Below are 18,120 nucleotides of genomic sequence, written 5' to 3'. Positions count from 1 at the left end.
CCACACCTCTCAGCATCCTTCACTAACTTTCATGCCTTCCTTGAATCTCTTATGCTACTATAAAACTGATGCTTGATTCATACAAGATGGTCCAAAAGCAGTCTGAAGCATTTCATAGGTTTCTGCGGCATTTTACCAAGTTTAAAACAGACTTTTATTGCGTATCGTTCTTCTAAGTGTCCTTACATTCAGATGGCATTTTTAAAATTCATCAACTGCGACAATCCAGCTTTAGTAGAGTGCATTCCAATTCCTGCTGTAGCTGTTCATTTGAACCTGAAATCATAAAAATGGGTCAGTCATCTCATAAGATGTATAGCAATAACATAGTGAACTTTCAAGAGACCATGACAATTTTAATGCCTGTACAAAAAGTCTGGAAACTTATTGAAGGCACCTCGTATCAGTCCCCATCTGAAAAATGTCAAAACATAAAACATGTCAATATTTTTTAAAGATGTTCAAAACAATTTATTTCACACTGGTTCTCGTTATCACATTTGATGATTTATCAACATTTCTCTAATAAATCATCCGTTATATCTTGTTTTAGCTTTTCTGTTTTACAACAGGTCAACTCTTTTTTGTAACACCTATTGCAAATGATTCCTTTGAACAACAGTTTACAAGTTTCTCATAACTGGAAACTGTGTTCATACCTTTCACCGTAATATCACAATGTAAGTGAATATGATAGCAGATCTGAATAGATTGAATGTTGACTTAACTCATCCCATAGTCTGAATTGGTATCCATCACATGAGTTGAAAGAAATTCAGGCATGCTTTACTATAAACAGAAATCCGCCCACTAAATGTCACGTTGATATTTATTTGTTGGATTTTTACCATTATTTATTTTTATTTTTTTTCGAATTTTGACAAATTATCGAGACTCTAAAAGTGGCAGCCCCATGTCTGCCATCTTTGTTGTTTGGCGCTGCTTGCATTTTAAACTTATTAAACGCTTTAAAATAAGTTAAAATACCAAAATGTTATCCGGTTAGGTAGAAGAGTAACTTATCTTGCCTTTGGTAACATTTATTTGTTATGTGTTTGTTTTTTGACAACTTTTTTGGTTTGGTGTTTATAGTAAAAAATGCCCGAAAAAATTTCTCATGTGATAGTTTTCTATGCTATCACGAATTTGTTTCCCCTGAAAATGTAAAAATTCTATAGCGATCAACCGCAAAAAAGGATATGGATGGAGTGCGGATGAAGACGCATGATGTTATTTAATTGCAACAAATAAAACATTTGAATCTTTAACAAGTTCTACAGATTTTACAAAATGTCTAAAGTCATTTGTGTTTTGATCGCATCAAATGAAAAAGATAAAAATCGAGTTGTTGTTTGATCAAAAAAAAAAAAAAAACAAGATTAATTATTTGTATTATTTGAATTTTTTCAATTAGTGTTCTCATCTTCAGTGTCATTTTCACAACATTTCAAAGTACCCTCCGACCTTCTTCAGGTGTATCTTTTCAAATTTGGGAATCTTTTTGTCAAGCATGTGAATCTACATGAAATTATGAATGGAACTATTTAATCCGCAAGAACCCATAGCATAGTAGATAAAGTACTTGGTAAAATTCAGTTATAAAGTTATACTTCTTGGTTCAATCCTCAGTGCAGGCCACACTAAAAATACAATTAAGAATTACTTAGATCTTATACCCAGTTATGGCTGATGGAACAAGAACATGCTACCCTCATGGATTAAATAAATAGCTTTGTTCAAAATTCTCTAGATTCCCAGAGTTTGACAAGATACACCTGCAGAAGATCAGTGGTTACATCGAGCAAAAATGTTCTGAAAATAACATTACAGAAGAGAACAATAGTCCGACGAACCGTAATAATACGAATAATCAATTCTCATCTCAAAAATTCAGAAATGTAAGAAGCTTGATGTATTTCGACATCAGAATGACAGCACAGAATTCTTACTCTTTCACCAAATTCCATAGAAGATGATTGTTCCATAATTTATTGGGAGAAGGGGAAGACTTAAGCAGAATCCAAAGTCATAAAGTTTTTTTTTTTTAATTAAAAATATGTGAGACGTTTTTACCGCTGAATTGGTTGCTGAATCTGTTGGATTTTCATCTTTTTAGCAAATTTGGCGTTGGCTGAAGTGATCTTTGACCACATCGCATCTTTGATTGCGCTCTTTAACGTGGTCGAATTCACTTGGCAATATGCTGTCAAATGAAAAAATCAAAAATCAATTTAAAACAAAAATTAAAAATAGCACTAATTTAGAAATTTATGAAAATAAACTGAATGAATTGAGCAATAAAGATAAAAAAAATTAATTTCCAAGAACTTTTTGGAGGAAATAGCTGAAGATGCTTACACAATGCTATTTAGATTCTGTCTGAACCCGAATGATACTATTACTATCTTTTAATGTTCGATTCAGTTTACTAAACTATCAGGTTGACAAGAAAGTTCTTGCAGTTTTTAACTTTTAAATTCAGATGAACATATTTCAGCTCAAAAAAAAATTTATTGATTGAAATAAGCCTTATCAGAATCAACACACTTTTGCCAATGCAAAACAAGTGTATTTATGCCAGTAACATAAAAACATTGCGGTTTGGTGGCGATGAAGTCGCTGAAGGCGTTTTTGATATCTCTTAGGTTTTTGAAGCATTTCTCATGCAGAAAATTGTTGAGATGCTTGAAAAAGTGGTAGTTGGTAGGTGAGAAGTCTGGAGAGTATGGCAGATGAGGCTAAGTTTCGTTGTCCAATTCGTTCAACTTCTACAAGGTTGGTTTAACAACGTGCGGTCAGGCATTGTCGTAGAGAAGAATTGGGCTTTTCTGTTGACTAATGCTGGGTGTTGTTGTCAAAGTTTTTGATGCATTTCATCCATTTGTTGACAGTTCTTCTCTGCCGTAATGTTTTCGCCTGCATTCAAAAATCTATAATGGATGAGACCAGTCACAGACCATCAAACAGTTAGCATAACCTTCTTCTAGTGCAACTCTGTCTTCAGGAAGTGTTGTGGAGCTTTGTCGGCATCTAACCACTAAGCTGAGCATCGCCAGTTGTTGTAAAGAACCTACTTTACACTGCAAGTCACAACCCAGTTGAGAAACGGGTTGTTCTTGTTGGGTAAAAGAAGGGAAGATAACACTTCATAATAGCATTTCTTTGGTTGTCGTTCAATTCGTGAGACATCCATTTAACAAGTTTTTTTGTATTTCCAATGTCTCACAAGTGGTCAGAAATTGTTGTAAACATTATGTCTGATTCAGAAGTTGTGAGTTAATTGGCTTTGACTAAGGCTCCTTATTGATCGTTGTCAACATCCAATGGCCAACCACTACGCTCATTATCTTCAAGACTCATCGCTGCCACAAAATTTTTTAAACCACCATTGTGCTATGCATTCAGTAGTGGTTCCTAGATCAAATGCTTTGTTGATATTGTGAGCTGTTTCAGCATCTTTGCGGCCTAGCTTGAACTGAAATAAAAAAAATTGTGCAAAATGGCTTTTTTTTTCATTTTGTATACAACATACTGAAAATATATAATTGTTTTAAAATGATTGTAATTTAAATGATTAAATAAAGCAAAAAATGCTCTTTAAAATGATATATAAAGTAAAGCTATTATAATGAAAACTTATTTGAAAATACAGAGAGGAGCGATAAAATTGTCACACTAAAAAAAAATGACACGATTCCATTTCTGTTTGATGAAAACTGGTTTTCTTTTTTTTTTGTTGCAGATCATCTATTAGTTGGCCAGTTGTGTACAAATCCCAAGAGCAATAGGAGCCTTCTATCATGTCTGAAAGTGACACAATGTTCAACAAGCGAGATCAAAGGTGCACCGCTGTATAACATGCTCTCAACCAATCAAAGTTATGAAACAGGACCATTGCCAGCACCCTCAAAATGCATTGTTGGATTGCCACGAATAACAGGGTGATGAGAACAAAGTTTCTGGCCACAGTTATGGTCTTTGGTATGGTTTTAAGTGAGGCCCACATCATGCCACCTCACATCTCTAAAGTCGGCTTGAAAGTCAAGACCAAAGTGTACCTGGATGGTGATCCTCGGGTGTAATCAGGTGACCACTGGCAGACCCTGGGTGTGGCAGCAGGATTCGGTGTTGGCCTACAAGTTCAAAGAGACCCAGGCTTGGCTTCAGAAGGAGTGTTACGACTTTGTACCTTTCTCTCACTGGCCATCCCTCTTCTCCTAACCTGAAGCCACTGGATTATTTCGTTTGGTCATATGTCGAGAACATCACCAACATAACCTCCCACAGCACCAAAGTCAGTCTGATTGCCACCATCTGTTGAGTATTCGCCAAGCTCCTACCAGCGCTTGTGGAAAAGGCATGCTCCTAGTTCCGGACCCGTATCAAAGTGGTGATTGAGGCTGAAGGCGGCTACATTGAATAAACGTCAACTCTTCCACATAATCAAGTTACCTGAATTGATTTTTTCAATAAAAGTTTTAAAATAAAGCTGTAGTGTTTTTTTTTTTTTTTTTTTAGGGCGACAATTTTATCGTTCCACTCTGTACATCATTTCTAATCAAAATTAAAAATTCCACAAGAATATTCTTCTCAACCTAATATTTCAGATTAATGCTAAATTCAGGTAGTGTAGTATCTATTTTGTTGTCATAAGATAATTGTCCTAGGCATTATCACCTTCTGGAAGAGTAGTCTAGTGTCTAGTCAGTTGTCATATCATCCTCAAAGGAATTACCTCCTTCTTTGGAGTGGAGGGGGGGGGGCAATGTAGTATATATTTGTTGGTGTTTGTTAAAATACAATCAACAGATCGATTTTTTAAAAAGCAAAAACAACAGCATTTACTTAATTATCATGTCGAAAATAGTAATATATCCAACAATTACGAACATTAATAAAGTAGAAAAACTGGTATTGTGTGTTTTTAGTAAAGAAAAAGTCTAAGGCTAAAAGGGTATGTCAGTCATACTGTTCTCGAGTGTCTAAGGTCTCTCTGTACAGGGGTTTGTCAGAACAATCTGGCATGAGGATACTTTTTCCATAGAAGTAAACCCTGACCAAATATTCAAAATTACATAGTATTCGCTGCCCAAATAAGATCTCCTCAGTACGGCTAACCCACATTTGCTTTTCCAAGGAATGATGCACTTTCTCCAAGTGATATTACCTCAAGTAATAGCACGAAGCTGGATACTCCACCAGACTAGATAAATTCTTGTCCTGGAATCCAGTAAGACCAAGAAACCAACATGAAAGATATACTACAACGTATAAAAATGGTTAATTGGGGAGAAGAAAATTATGTTCGTAATTTCTTTACTAACTCAGTGTTTGAGAAATAAAGAACTTTAATGGAACATTCTAATATCTATGTATCTCATATAGACTTCAAATGTTAGCCTCAGGTAGTGGGCCCCTTGACTTCTGAGAACTTCGACTGAAGTAAAATAAAACAAAAAAGTGAAAAGGGAGATAAGTATATCCCCTGTATTTTGCAATCTTGTGACCTAACCACCTGTGATGGTCGAAAAATTGCCTTAGTAACGGGTGAATTAGAGCTGAGCAGTCCTGAGTTGTGTGGACTGAACATATAGGGGTGTGGTTGGACGCCCTGAAGTTGAGACACTGAGGTCCCAAGTGTCATAAGTCTCGAACAGTTGCCAGAGATGCTAGAAAAGATATGACTAACATTACCTGGCCTGTAGGTCCGGAGAAGAGAACTCTGGACATTGAATAATGTCCTTGAAGATTAGACTCCACCGGACAATAGTAAACAACTCTTAGCTGTGTCCCAACCCCTCTGGACACACACAGGTGATTTGTTCATTTGTTGATTTTCTTTAAGCTTTAATGTTGTAGTTTGTGCTAAATGCTGCATTTGGATGTATAACTTATTAAAAAGTCATCTATGTATAGAGATTCATCTAACAAGTGTGATAAGGTTTTATTTATGTTTATATTTTCATACAAAACAAAATCATACAAAATATACTGTCTTGTGGAACTTCCTATTCCTGAGTTTTTATCAGAAAAAAAATACATCAAAAACTAAATTTCCCGTCAAGAAACCATCAACAAAGTGTGGAGTCAATTTTTTACACCAAGATTGCATTTAGTGCCATATTCCCACTAATGCCTTCTCTCTTCAATTTAATGTCCTTATTACATAATGATGTGTGTTGGATATCTTTTAGAAATTGACTTCCAAACTAAACTATCTCTGGCTAGGTCTTTATGCTTCCCTCTTTTTTAAATTCATCCCTGTCACTTCCTCTCATGTTTTTCTTGGCATTCCTTTGCCAACTGACCCTACACACCTCGATACGATTGATTTGAGCTGCAATGACCCTCTTCAGCAACAATCTGAGGATTGTTTTGAGAGATATTATCTTGGAAACAACTCCACAAATGAAAATCTAGCAGAGGAGGGAATGTTGGGATTAATGCCTAGTGAGCGTGAAGCCCATTGAAAATTATGTCTCCTACTGATGAGACGATGATCAAAGTGTCCTCCTCTCATATTGAACAGTAATAAAACAAATGCTGTTGGACATTCATGGCTGAGAATTTGTAGACAAATCAATCGATATTTTTCTCAGATATGGTTACATTAGAGAAAGGATTGTTAATTTTATCCCCGATTCTATCTTTACTTTAGCATTATTTTTATGGCATGTGCTCGACTGAGCTTCAATCTATGGCCTCCCCCTTAGAACATTTGCAACAGACACTCGTCTAGCTACAACATCTAACAATTTCCCTTATTATCTGTGTCTAAAACTAAACATAAATTCCATGATCAAAGTTTCTTTCCTAGAACTGTCCACCGATGGAACATGTAGAGATATACCAGTTTAAAAATTTTACGCAAAGCGAACGCACAGACACAAATTGTAAAAGAGAAAAGAATATATACGATTATCACTCCTGTTGCATGTTTCAGCCGATAGATGCTGATACTGATTCTCTTTCTCTCCTTTTCTCGAATGGCATGCGACACAACATGTGCACCAAATGCTCCAAGTATGTTTTACACACGCAACCAATTTGGTAAGAAATGAACTTTTGTGTACTATCCAGCTTTTTTGAGGTAAACCAAACATTGCAAATCATAAACAAACTCTACAAAATGAATTACCTCGGTAACAACTTTAAACAAAAATATTTAATCTTAGTTCACACCTGATCCGCAAAGATCGACAACTCGCACGTACACACGCACACAAACGGTCTTACGCATGTTTCACATAAGCTATTGTCTGTAAAAAAATGTATACATATTCTTTCTTGTCTTAAAAAAAGTCTACGGTTGTATATAAGTAAACTCAGTATCTATTTTCATTAATTTATATTGTCGAACACACAAGCATACCACAACAAACACAATATGGTATGGTTGCTTCCCAGCTGACTATGACATGGCTCTTTTCAAGTCCAATGTAAACAAATTACTGTTGAGCTATCCTCTTAAACAAACACTACCTAAGATCCATCATTAATGATCATTAAGATGTTGTCTCACCTGCCACCTGACTCTAATCCTTATCCTCGAGTGGTCTTTGGGGCTTGATATGCAGTGCCTATTTAATAAAATACAATTTGTGGCAAAATTTCAGGAAAACCTAATGGACAGTTATCTGGCAATCGTCCGGACTAATGGATGCCACTGAAAACATAGGTTCCTCTCCGATAAATCGGGGACCAAAAAAATAAATCGTAATAAGACACACTTTACCCAAATCTTAGTCCATAATTGCCAAACAACACACAGATTCTATTATTCTTGAATTTTTCTTTCTTTTTTTTTTTTATCCACATTCCCCCAAACAAGGCCCATTGCCACTTGGATGTAACGGGCTACTATTTGGGACCATGTCTAAGAAAGATTAACAAGATGTTGGTTTATATTACATTTAAACTTTTGTATATCACTACAATCAGGGAAGCAGGTAGCAGGAAAGGAATTCCAAAGTCTAGCTGTTCGAGGTAAGAAGCTTCTGGCATTTGGGGACCTCAACAGTGAAGGGATGTGATTTTGCTCCTAAGCGAGTTTATTGGGGATATGTACGTCGAGGGGGCACAAGTGCAGAGAGTTCATCAGAGTACATTCTATTAAAATACTTAACTTATTAACTCATTATAAAACATGTCCATTTAGCGAAACCTCACCCACCTGCATCAATAGTCAACAAGCTAATAATCAATATAAAATAAAAATCAAAGAAATCTAACTGAACATTTTCATAGTAAATGAAAGACTTACATATGATGCTGTTCACCAAGACCGGGTTAAGTTGCGTCTTACCAGCAGCGGGACTGGAGGAGATTGAGCAATTGATGAGTTCATTTTTCTTGAAGAAAATATTCATTAACTGTCGAGCCATTCTACGTCCATCAATCTTGCCCTTTTTATCATAAGCTCGTTTTCGTACTCCATCGATTTGTTCATCGTACATGTATATACTAGAGCCAGGCAATAACTCTTTCATCTATAGACAAAAAGCAATAAAAACAAAAAATATTATTTTGTGTGTGTGTGTGGGTGGGGTGGGGTGGAGAGCTTGAAATGAAAAAAAAAAAATAATACATAACCTCCCACAGTAACCTCCCTTTTATAATTGTCACATCAAAATAGCTTATCTGATTGGTTAGCGGAAGCAGCAGCCATATGAGATCTCTTCCTAACCCCAACAAATATCTCTTTAATAAATAGCTGTGTTATGTATATAACATGTAGTTGAAGTTGTGTGATGTCTGCGATATACAGAGTTATTTACTTCTCTTGATCCCTTTAATAACAGTGGTAATAATTGACATAGCAAAGAAAGAAAAAAATAACAAAAAATAGTAAAGAAAAAAAATAAAACAAAAATAAGAAAAACACAAAAATAATGAAAAATAACAAAAAGTAACACAAAATATCAAAGAAAAATAACACAGAAATGACAAGAAAAACAAAAAGATACACAAAATAAAAAAAGAAAAAATAACACAAAAACAAAAATAACACAAAATAACAAAGAAAAATAACACAAAAATAAAAAATAACATAAAATAAAGAAAAAATAACGCAAAAATAACAAAAAACAACACAAAAAGATTTCCAAAATAGATTGCATAGTTTATTAGGAAATTAATAAACAAATAGTATTTGCAAAAAGATCAATTAATGTGAAAAATGTACATGATATAAATCATGAAGTAAGCAATACAGTTACATAAATACACAAAAGAAACAAGATTTGGATTTGAAGCAGAGTGAACTGCTTTGCTCATTATAAACACAAATTATGCTAAAACCTTTAGATACAAACACACCCATACACACCAATGTTAAGTTCATATCAATGTCTCCTCTCATGCATGAATACACTGCCACCATAATTTTGTTTTGTGTCATTAGCATAGTTAAAACAAAAACCAACATTCTTTTATAACCAAAAACAAATTGCACCTGTTTTTTTTTCTTTTGTGGTGTCTTGTGTGTACGAACAAAACAATTAATGGACACAGCAACATTACAAGAAGAAGAAAAAATCATGGATCACCAATTAATTAAGAAACAACATGGATCAACAATTAATTAAGAAACAACATGGATCAACAATTAATTAAGAAACAACATGGATCAACAATTAAGAAACAACATGGATCACCAATTAATTAAGAAACAACATGGATCACCAATTAATTAAGAAACAACATGGATAAACAATTAATTAAGAAACAACATGGATCACCAATTAATTAAGAAACAACATGGATCACCAATTAATTAAGAAACAACATGGATCACCAATTAATTAAGAAACAACATGGATCACCAATTAATAAAGAAACAACATGGATCACCAATTAATTAAGAAACAACATGGATCACCAATTAATTAAGAAACAACAGGGATCAACAATTAATTAAGAAACAACATGGATCAACAATTAATTAAGAAACAACATGGATCAACAATTAATTAAGAAACAACATGGATCAACAATTAATTAAGAAACAACATGGATCACCAATTAATTAAGAAACAACATGGATCAACAATTAATTAAGAAACAACATGGATCAACAATTAATTAAGAAACAACATGGATCAACAATTAATTAAGAAACAACATGGATCAACAATTAATTAAGAAACAACATGGATCAACAATTAATTAAGAAATAACATGGATCAACAATTAATTAAGAAACAACATGGATCAACAATTAATTAAGAAACAACATGGATCACCAATTAATTAAGAAACAGCATGGATCACCAATTAATTAAGAAACAACATGGATCACCAATTAATTAAGAAACAACATGGATCAACAATTAATTAAGAAACAACATGGATCAACAATTAATTAAGAAACAACATGGATCAACAATTAATTAAGAAACAACATGGATCACCAATTAATTAAGAAACAACATGGATCACCAATTAAGAAACAACATGGATCAACAATTAATTAAGAAACAACATGGATCAACAATTAATTAAGAAACAACATGGATCAACAATTAATTAAGAAACAACATGGATCAACAATTAATTAAGAAACAACATGGATCAACAATTAATTAAGAAATAACATGGATCAACAATTAATTAAGAAACAACATGGATCAACAATTAATTAAGAAACAACATGGATCACCAATTAATTAAGAAACAGCATGGATCACCAATTAATTAAGAAACAACATGGATCACCAATTAATTAAGAAACAACATGGATCACCAATTAATTAAGACACAACATGGATCAACAATTAATTAAGAAACAACATGGATCACCAATTAATTAAGAAACAACATGGATCACCAATTAATTAAGAAACAACATGGATAACCAATTAATTAAGAAACAACATGGATCACCAATTAATTAAGAAACAACATGGATCAACAATTAATTAAGAAACAACATGGATAAACAATTAAGAAACAACATGGATCACCAATTAATTAAGAAACAACATGGATCACCAATTCATTAAGAAACAACATGGATCAACAATTAATAAAGAAACAACATGGATCACCAATTAATTAAGAAACAACATGGATCGACAATTAATAAAGAAACAACATGGATCACCAATTAATTAAGAAACAACATGGATCACCAATTAATTAAGAAACAACATGGATCACCAATTAATTAAGAAACAACATGGATCACCAATTAATTAAGAAACAACATGGATCAACAATTAATTAAGAAACAACATGGATCAACAATTAATTAAGAAACAACATGGATCAACAATTAATAAAGAAACAACATGGATCACCAATTAATTAAGAAACAACATGGATCACCAATTAATTAAGAAACAACATGGATCACCAATTAATTAAGAAACAACATGGATCAACAATTAATTAAGAAACAACATGGATCACCAATTAATTAAGAAACAACATGGATCAACAATTAATTAAGAAACAACATGGATCACCAATTAATTAAGAAACAACATGGATCAACAATTAATAAAGAAACAACATGGATCAACAATTAATTAAGAAACAACATGGATAAACAATTAATTAAGAAACAACATGGATAAACAATTAAGAAACAACATGGATCACCAATTAATTAAGAAACAACATGGATCACCAATTAATTAAGAAACAACATGGATAAACAATTAATTAAGAAACAACATGGATAAACAATTAAGAAACAACATGGATCATCAATTAATTAAGAAACAACATGGATCACCAATTAATTAAGAAACAACATGGATCACCAATTAATTAAGAAACAACATGGATCACCAATTAATTAAGAAACAACATGGATCACCAATTCATTAAGAAACAACATGGATCAACAATTAATAAAGAAACAACATGGATCACCAATTAATTAAGAAACAACATGGATCACCAATTAATTAAGAAACAACATGGATCACCAATTAATTAAGAAACAACATGGATCACCAATTAATTAAGAAACAACATGGATCAACAATTAATTAAGAAACAACATGGATCACCAATTAATTAAGAAACAACATGGATCAACAATTAATTAAGAAACAACATGGATCAACAATTAATTAAGAAACAACATGGATAAACAATTAATTAAGAAACAACATGGATAAACAATTAAGAAACAACATGGATCACCAATTAATTAAGAAACAACATGGATCACCAATTAATTAAGAAACAACATGGATAAACAATTAATTAAGAAACAACATGGATCAACAATTAATTAAGAAACAACATGGATAAACAATTAAGAAACAACATGGATCACCAATTAATTAAGAAACAACATGGATCACCAATTAATTAAGAAACAACATGGATCACCAATTAATTAAGAAACAACATGGATCAACAATTAATAAAGAAACAACATGGATCACCAATTAATTAAGAAACAACATGGATCACCAATTAATTAAGAAACAGCATGGATCACCAATTAATTAAGAAACAACATGGATCACCAATTAATTAAGAAACAACATGGATCACCAATTAATTAAGAAACAACATGGATCAACAATTAATTAAGAAACAACATGGATCAACAATTAATTAAGAAACAACATAGATCAACAATTAATTAAGAAACAGCATGGATCACCAATTAATTAAGAAACAACATGGATCACCAATTAATTAAGAAACAACATGGATCAACAATTAATTATGAAACAACATGGATCACCAATTAATTAAGAAACAACATGGATCACCAATTAATTAAGAAACAACATGGATCACCAATAAATTAAGAAACAACATGGATCAACAGTTAATTAAGAAACAACATGGATCACCAATTAATTAAGAAACAACATGGATCACCAATTAATTAAGAAACAACATGGATCACCAATTAATTAAGAAACAACATGGATCAACAATTAATTAAGAAACAACATGGATAAACAATTAAGAAACATCATGGATCACCAATTAATTAAGAAACAACATGGATCACCAATTAATTAAGAAACAACATGGATCAACAATTAATTAAGAAACAACATGGATCAACAATTAATTAAGAAACAGCATGGATCACCAATTAATTAAGAAACAACATGGATCACCAATTAATTAAGAAACAACATGGATCAACAATTAATTAAGAAACAACATGGATCACCAATTAATTAAGAAACAACATGGATCACCAATTAATTAAGAAACAACATGGATCACCAATTAATTAAGAAACAACATGGATCAACAATTAATTAAGAAACAACATGGATCACCAATTAATTAAGAAACAACATGGATCACCAATTAATTAAGAAACTACATGGATCACCAATTAATTAAGAAACAACATGGATCAACAATTAATTAAGAAACAACATGGATCACCAATTAATTAAGAAACAACATGGATCAACAATTAATTAAGAAAAAACATGGATCACCAATTAATTAAGAAACAACATGGATCAACAATTAATTAAGAAACAACATGGATCACCAATTAATTAAGAAACAACATGGATCACCAATTAATTAAGAAACAACATGGATCACCAATTAATTAAGAAACAACATGGATCAACAATTAATTAAGAAACAACATGGATCACCAATTAATTAAGAAACAACATGGATCACCAATTAATTAAGAAACTACATGGATCACCAATTAATTAAGAAACAACATGGATCACCAATTAATTAAGAAACAACATGGATAACCAATTAATTAAGAAACAACATGGATCACCAATTAATTAAGAAACAACATGGATCAACAATTAATAAAGAAACAACATGGATCACCAATTAATTAAGAAACAACATGGATCACCAATTAATTAAGAAACAGCATGGATCACCAATTAATTAAGAAACAACATGGATCACCAATTAATTAAGAAACAACATGGATCACCAATTAATTAAGAAACAACATGGATCAACAATTAATTAAGAAACAACATGGATCAACAATTAATTAAGAAACAACATAGATCAACAATTAATTAAGAAACAGCATGGATCACCAATTAATTAAGAAACAACATGGATCACCAATTAATTAAGAAACAACATGGATCAACAATTAATTAAGAAACAACATGGATAACCAATTAATTAAGAAACAACATGGATCACCAATTAATTAAGAAACAACATGGATCACCAATTAATTAAGAAACAACATGGATCAACAATTAATTAAGAAACAACATGGATCACCAATTAATTAAGAAACAACATGGATCACCAATTAATTAAGAAACAACATGGATCACCAATTAATTAAGAAACAACATGGATCAACAATTAATTAAGAAACAGCATGGATCACCAATTAATTAAGAAACAGCATGGATCAACAATTAATTAAGAAACAACATGGATCACCAATTAATTAAGAAACAACATGGATCATCAATTAATTAAGACACAACATGGATCAACAATTCATTAAGAAACAACATGGATCACCAATTAATTAAGAAACAACATGGATCAACAATTAATTAAGAAACAACATGGATCACCAATTAATTAAGAAACAACATGGATCACCAATTAATTAAGAAACAACATGGATCACCAATTAATTAAGAAACAACATGGATAACCAATTAATTAAGAAACAACATGGATCATCAATTAATTAAGAAACAACATGGATCACCAATTAATTAAGAAACAACATGGATCAACAATTAATTAAGAAACAACATGGATCAACAATTAATTAAGAAACAACATGGATCAACAATTAATTAAGAAACAACATGGATCACCAATTAATTAAGAAACAGCATGGATCACCAATTAATTAAGAAACAACATGGATCAACAATTAATTAAGAAACAACATGGATCACCAATTAAGAAACAACATGGATCACCAATTAATTAAGAAACAACATGGATCAACAATTAATTAAGAAACAACATGGATCAACAATTAATTAAGAAACAACATGGATCACCAATTAATTAAGAAACAACATGGATCACCAATTAATTAAGAAACAACATGGATCAACAATTAATTAAGAAACAACATGGATCATCAATTAATTAAGAAACAACATGGATCACCAATTAATTAAGAAACAACATGGATAAACAATTAAGAAACAACATGGATCACCAATTAAGAAACAACATGGATCAACAATTAATTAAGAAACAACATGGATCAACAATTAATTAAGAAACAACATGGATCACCAATTAATTAAGAAACAACATGGATCACCAATTAATTAAGAAACAACATGGATCACCAATTAATTAAGAAACAACATGGATCACCAATTAATTAAGAAACAACATGGATCATCAATTAATTAAGAAACAACATGGATCAACAATTAATTAAGAAACAACATGGATCAACAATTAATTAAGAAACAACATGGATCAACAATTAATTAAGAAACAACATGGATCAACAGGCCATGAACAGTTACTTGGGTTCTGATTCTCTTCGTTATTAAGAGTTTACAAAGTAAAACTTAACTGAAGTCTGAACAAGTTATTCCACGGATAATTATTCTAATTTTGTGATAATAATTTAATGTATATTGATAGTTTATAAGCATGACTTTTTGTATGCCATTTCATTATACCCAAGTGAAAGCACATTATGATATGTTCTAGTAGTTAAAACTATGCCTTATGCATGCATCAAATATGATAATATTTAAGAAGAGATAATGATAATAATAGTAATAATAATAATAATAATGGCCATATCATGTTGAAAACACTGGTTCTCATCTGATCACCAAAATTAAGCAACATAGAGCTTGGTCAGTTCTTAGATGGGTGACTGCTTGGGAATACCAGGTGCTGTAAGCATTTCTCTCAGCCAATACTAATAAAGGCACAACCAAGAGAACTGGAACTGTAAAAATGTAAATTGTCTATCAACCCCTCAAAAAAATAAAACTGTAGTGTCAGTACGACTGGCACCACACTAAATAGGCAAATAGTTGAAAGGTCAAGGAGGATGGAAAGTACTAACCAAATCCGGTACTGAATGAGTGCGAAGAGAACTGGGACCTTGGGAGGGCATATTGTCATCCAAATTCCAATGAAGACCAATGGTCACTGCTAACAAGAAATTAATGGTAACGCTTGTTGCAATAACGCAAATTCATTTGCAAAGGTTATCAAAAGAGGTGAAGTGTACTGAAAATCTAGGGAGACTTGTCATTCAGACTTCAGGGAACACCACAGGCTGTGCTTAAAGAGAAATCTTTGGGTTGGTTGGTTGTTTTTTTTTTTATGGCATATCAACCCTTTTCAGTTTATTTAATGCCGAATCCAAAGATTTTGAAGAAAAAATTCTTAATAGAATATATTTGTTGTTTTCAAGTCGGTTTCTATTTAACCCATAGTTGGAACCCTAACAGATACTACCACTCTGGGTCAGAGTGGACCTGGGGGCAATGGCAATTAAAGGGTGGCTCCACACTCCCTAAAATCCACAAGCTGGGGCCTTACCATTGGATATAGTTTAAGGTCATATCCAGGACCCCCATTGAGGGACTTTTACCCTCTGCAGGGGGGCAGTCGGTGTATTCTAATGCTCCACCGACAGGGCCAGAAATCTTTGGGGCATGCATGTACAAACTAATAAGGTCCTTGAACATTCCAAACATGACATGATTTTTCTAAACAAAAATAGGAGAACTTATTCAATCATTGACATAGCCTGCCTTTTTGATACCAGAATTCAAGAGAAAAAACATGAACAAACAAATAAAAAATCAAGATCTAAAATGGGAATTAAACTTGCGAAATGAAAAGAAATCAAGATGATTCCCATTGTAATTGGAACGCTTGAGACCAAAACGGGCTTAATCAGATTCCATCCATTCATAGCCTTGATCCCCTGACGGGGCATAGGCCACCCACAACTTTGTAGATGCTTTTGTAGTGAGGAGTGCTTTTTTCGGGATGAGGGTGCTCCCCCACACCCAACCTTCCCAGAAGGTACATACAGTGTCTAGCCTTCCCAAATGGTCACCCATCGGGTACTGGCCAGGCTCAACGTTGCTTAACTTTGGTGATCTGGTGAGAACCGGTGTGTCAAGGTGATTGTGCCGTACCTTAATCTGATTGACAACACAATTTCTTTTCCAATTTTGCAAAATTATAATTGTTAAGTACAACAAAACTGTTAAGGTACAACTTGAATGTCTAAAGTCAAAGGAATTGACCTGATGCTCAAAGAAAAACAAATCCAACTAAAAACAAGTTCAGACAACTATAAAATAATCATAACTAATATGCTCTTCATTGACACTAACCCTAAGTCTGGGGTGGCATTCAAGAAAGAACATACCTTTTATTAACACTAATGTAAGTAAAAATCACAGTCATATGGAAACAAAGAAAAAAAAAAGCAAAAGAAACAATGTAATAATGTTTATTTATGTTTATTTGCATGAAATAAAATCTACTTGAATTATTCAAAATATTTTTTCCTAAAATTTTGTATGATGGTCGTTTTTGATTTTGGGAACATTAAATGGATGAATGATAATTTTTTTAATATAACTTTTAAAATTATGTCTTTAAAATTATTTCTTGATATAACTCCAGCAGACATGAATCATTTTGCATTTATTACACTTTATTCAGATTTTTTTTATTTTAATCAATAGAGAGGTGTGTTCATAACAAGACATTTCATTGAAAGAATAGGTGACAGTGCTTGTGGTAGTAGATGTAGAACAGTTGAGGTAACAGGGTCAGTTGGCAGAGACAATGAAAACATGAGAAGTGATAAAGGTGGATCTAAGAAGGATAAATAAAGAACTGGCCAGAGATAGGTTAGTTTGAAAATCAATGCTTAAAAGCAGTCACACACATGCCAGTATGTAAAACAGATGTTGAATAAAAAATATGACGATGATGAATCATCTCCGTTGAACAGCCACCTCATTACTTCTTTCTCGTTATTTCTAATATATGTCTTACTCAAACTTGTCTTGCTACTCCACTACTGGTAATAGGTTTAAAAAAAAAATCCCCTATGCAATCAGCTTGCAACATTATATTTGTATTCCAAAAATCATGTAAACCGAATATGATGATGATAAATCACACATGGTTACAGTT

At 32.4% G+C, this 18,120-nt stretch overlaps 1 protein-coding gene and 1 pseudogene across 1 annotated transcript in view; one reads left to right on the top strand and one right to left on the bottom strand.

Annotated features, from left to right (window-relative positions):
• Positions 1 to 1,215: 1,215 nt before the first annotated feature.
• The window catches only part of LOC145283830 (uncharacterized), a 103,240-nt gene continuing 86,335 nt past the window's right edge, over positions 1,216 to 18,120 (bottom strand). The window contains exons 4-5 of the mRNA XM_080132925.1: positions 8,264 to 8,489; positions 1,216 to 2,203 (exon numbers count right to left, since the gene is read on the bottom strand). Coding sequence (XP_079989051.1) covers positions 2,070 to 2,203; positions 8,264 to 8,489 — 360 coding nt within the window. The 3' untranslated portion in view covers positions 1,216 to 2,069. The remainder of the gene's footprint in view (positions 2,204 to 8,263; positions 8,490 to 18,120) is intronic.
• Positions 15,731 to 15,849, top strand: LOC145284100 (5S ribosomal RNA; annotated as a pseudogene).

The sequence above is a fragment of the Euprymna scolopes genome, chromosome 8 (genome assembly GCF_053919585.1).
Source record: "Euprymna scolopes isolate OS-2025 chromosome 8, ASM5391958v1, whole genome shotgun sequence".
NCBI classification, from domain to species: domain Eukaryota; kingdom Metazoa; phylum Mollusca; class Cephalopoda; order Sepiida; family Sepiolidae; genus Euprymna; species Euprymna scolopes.
Note: the sequence above shows the minus strand (reverse complement) of the source record. Positions and strands in the feature narration are given on the sequence as shown.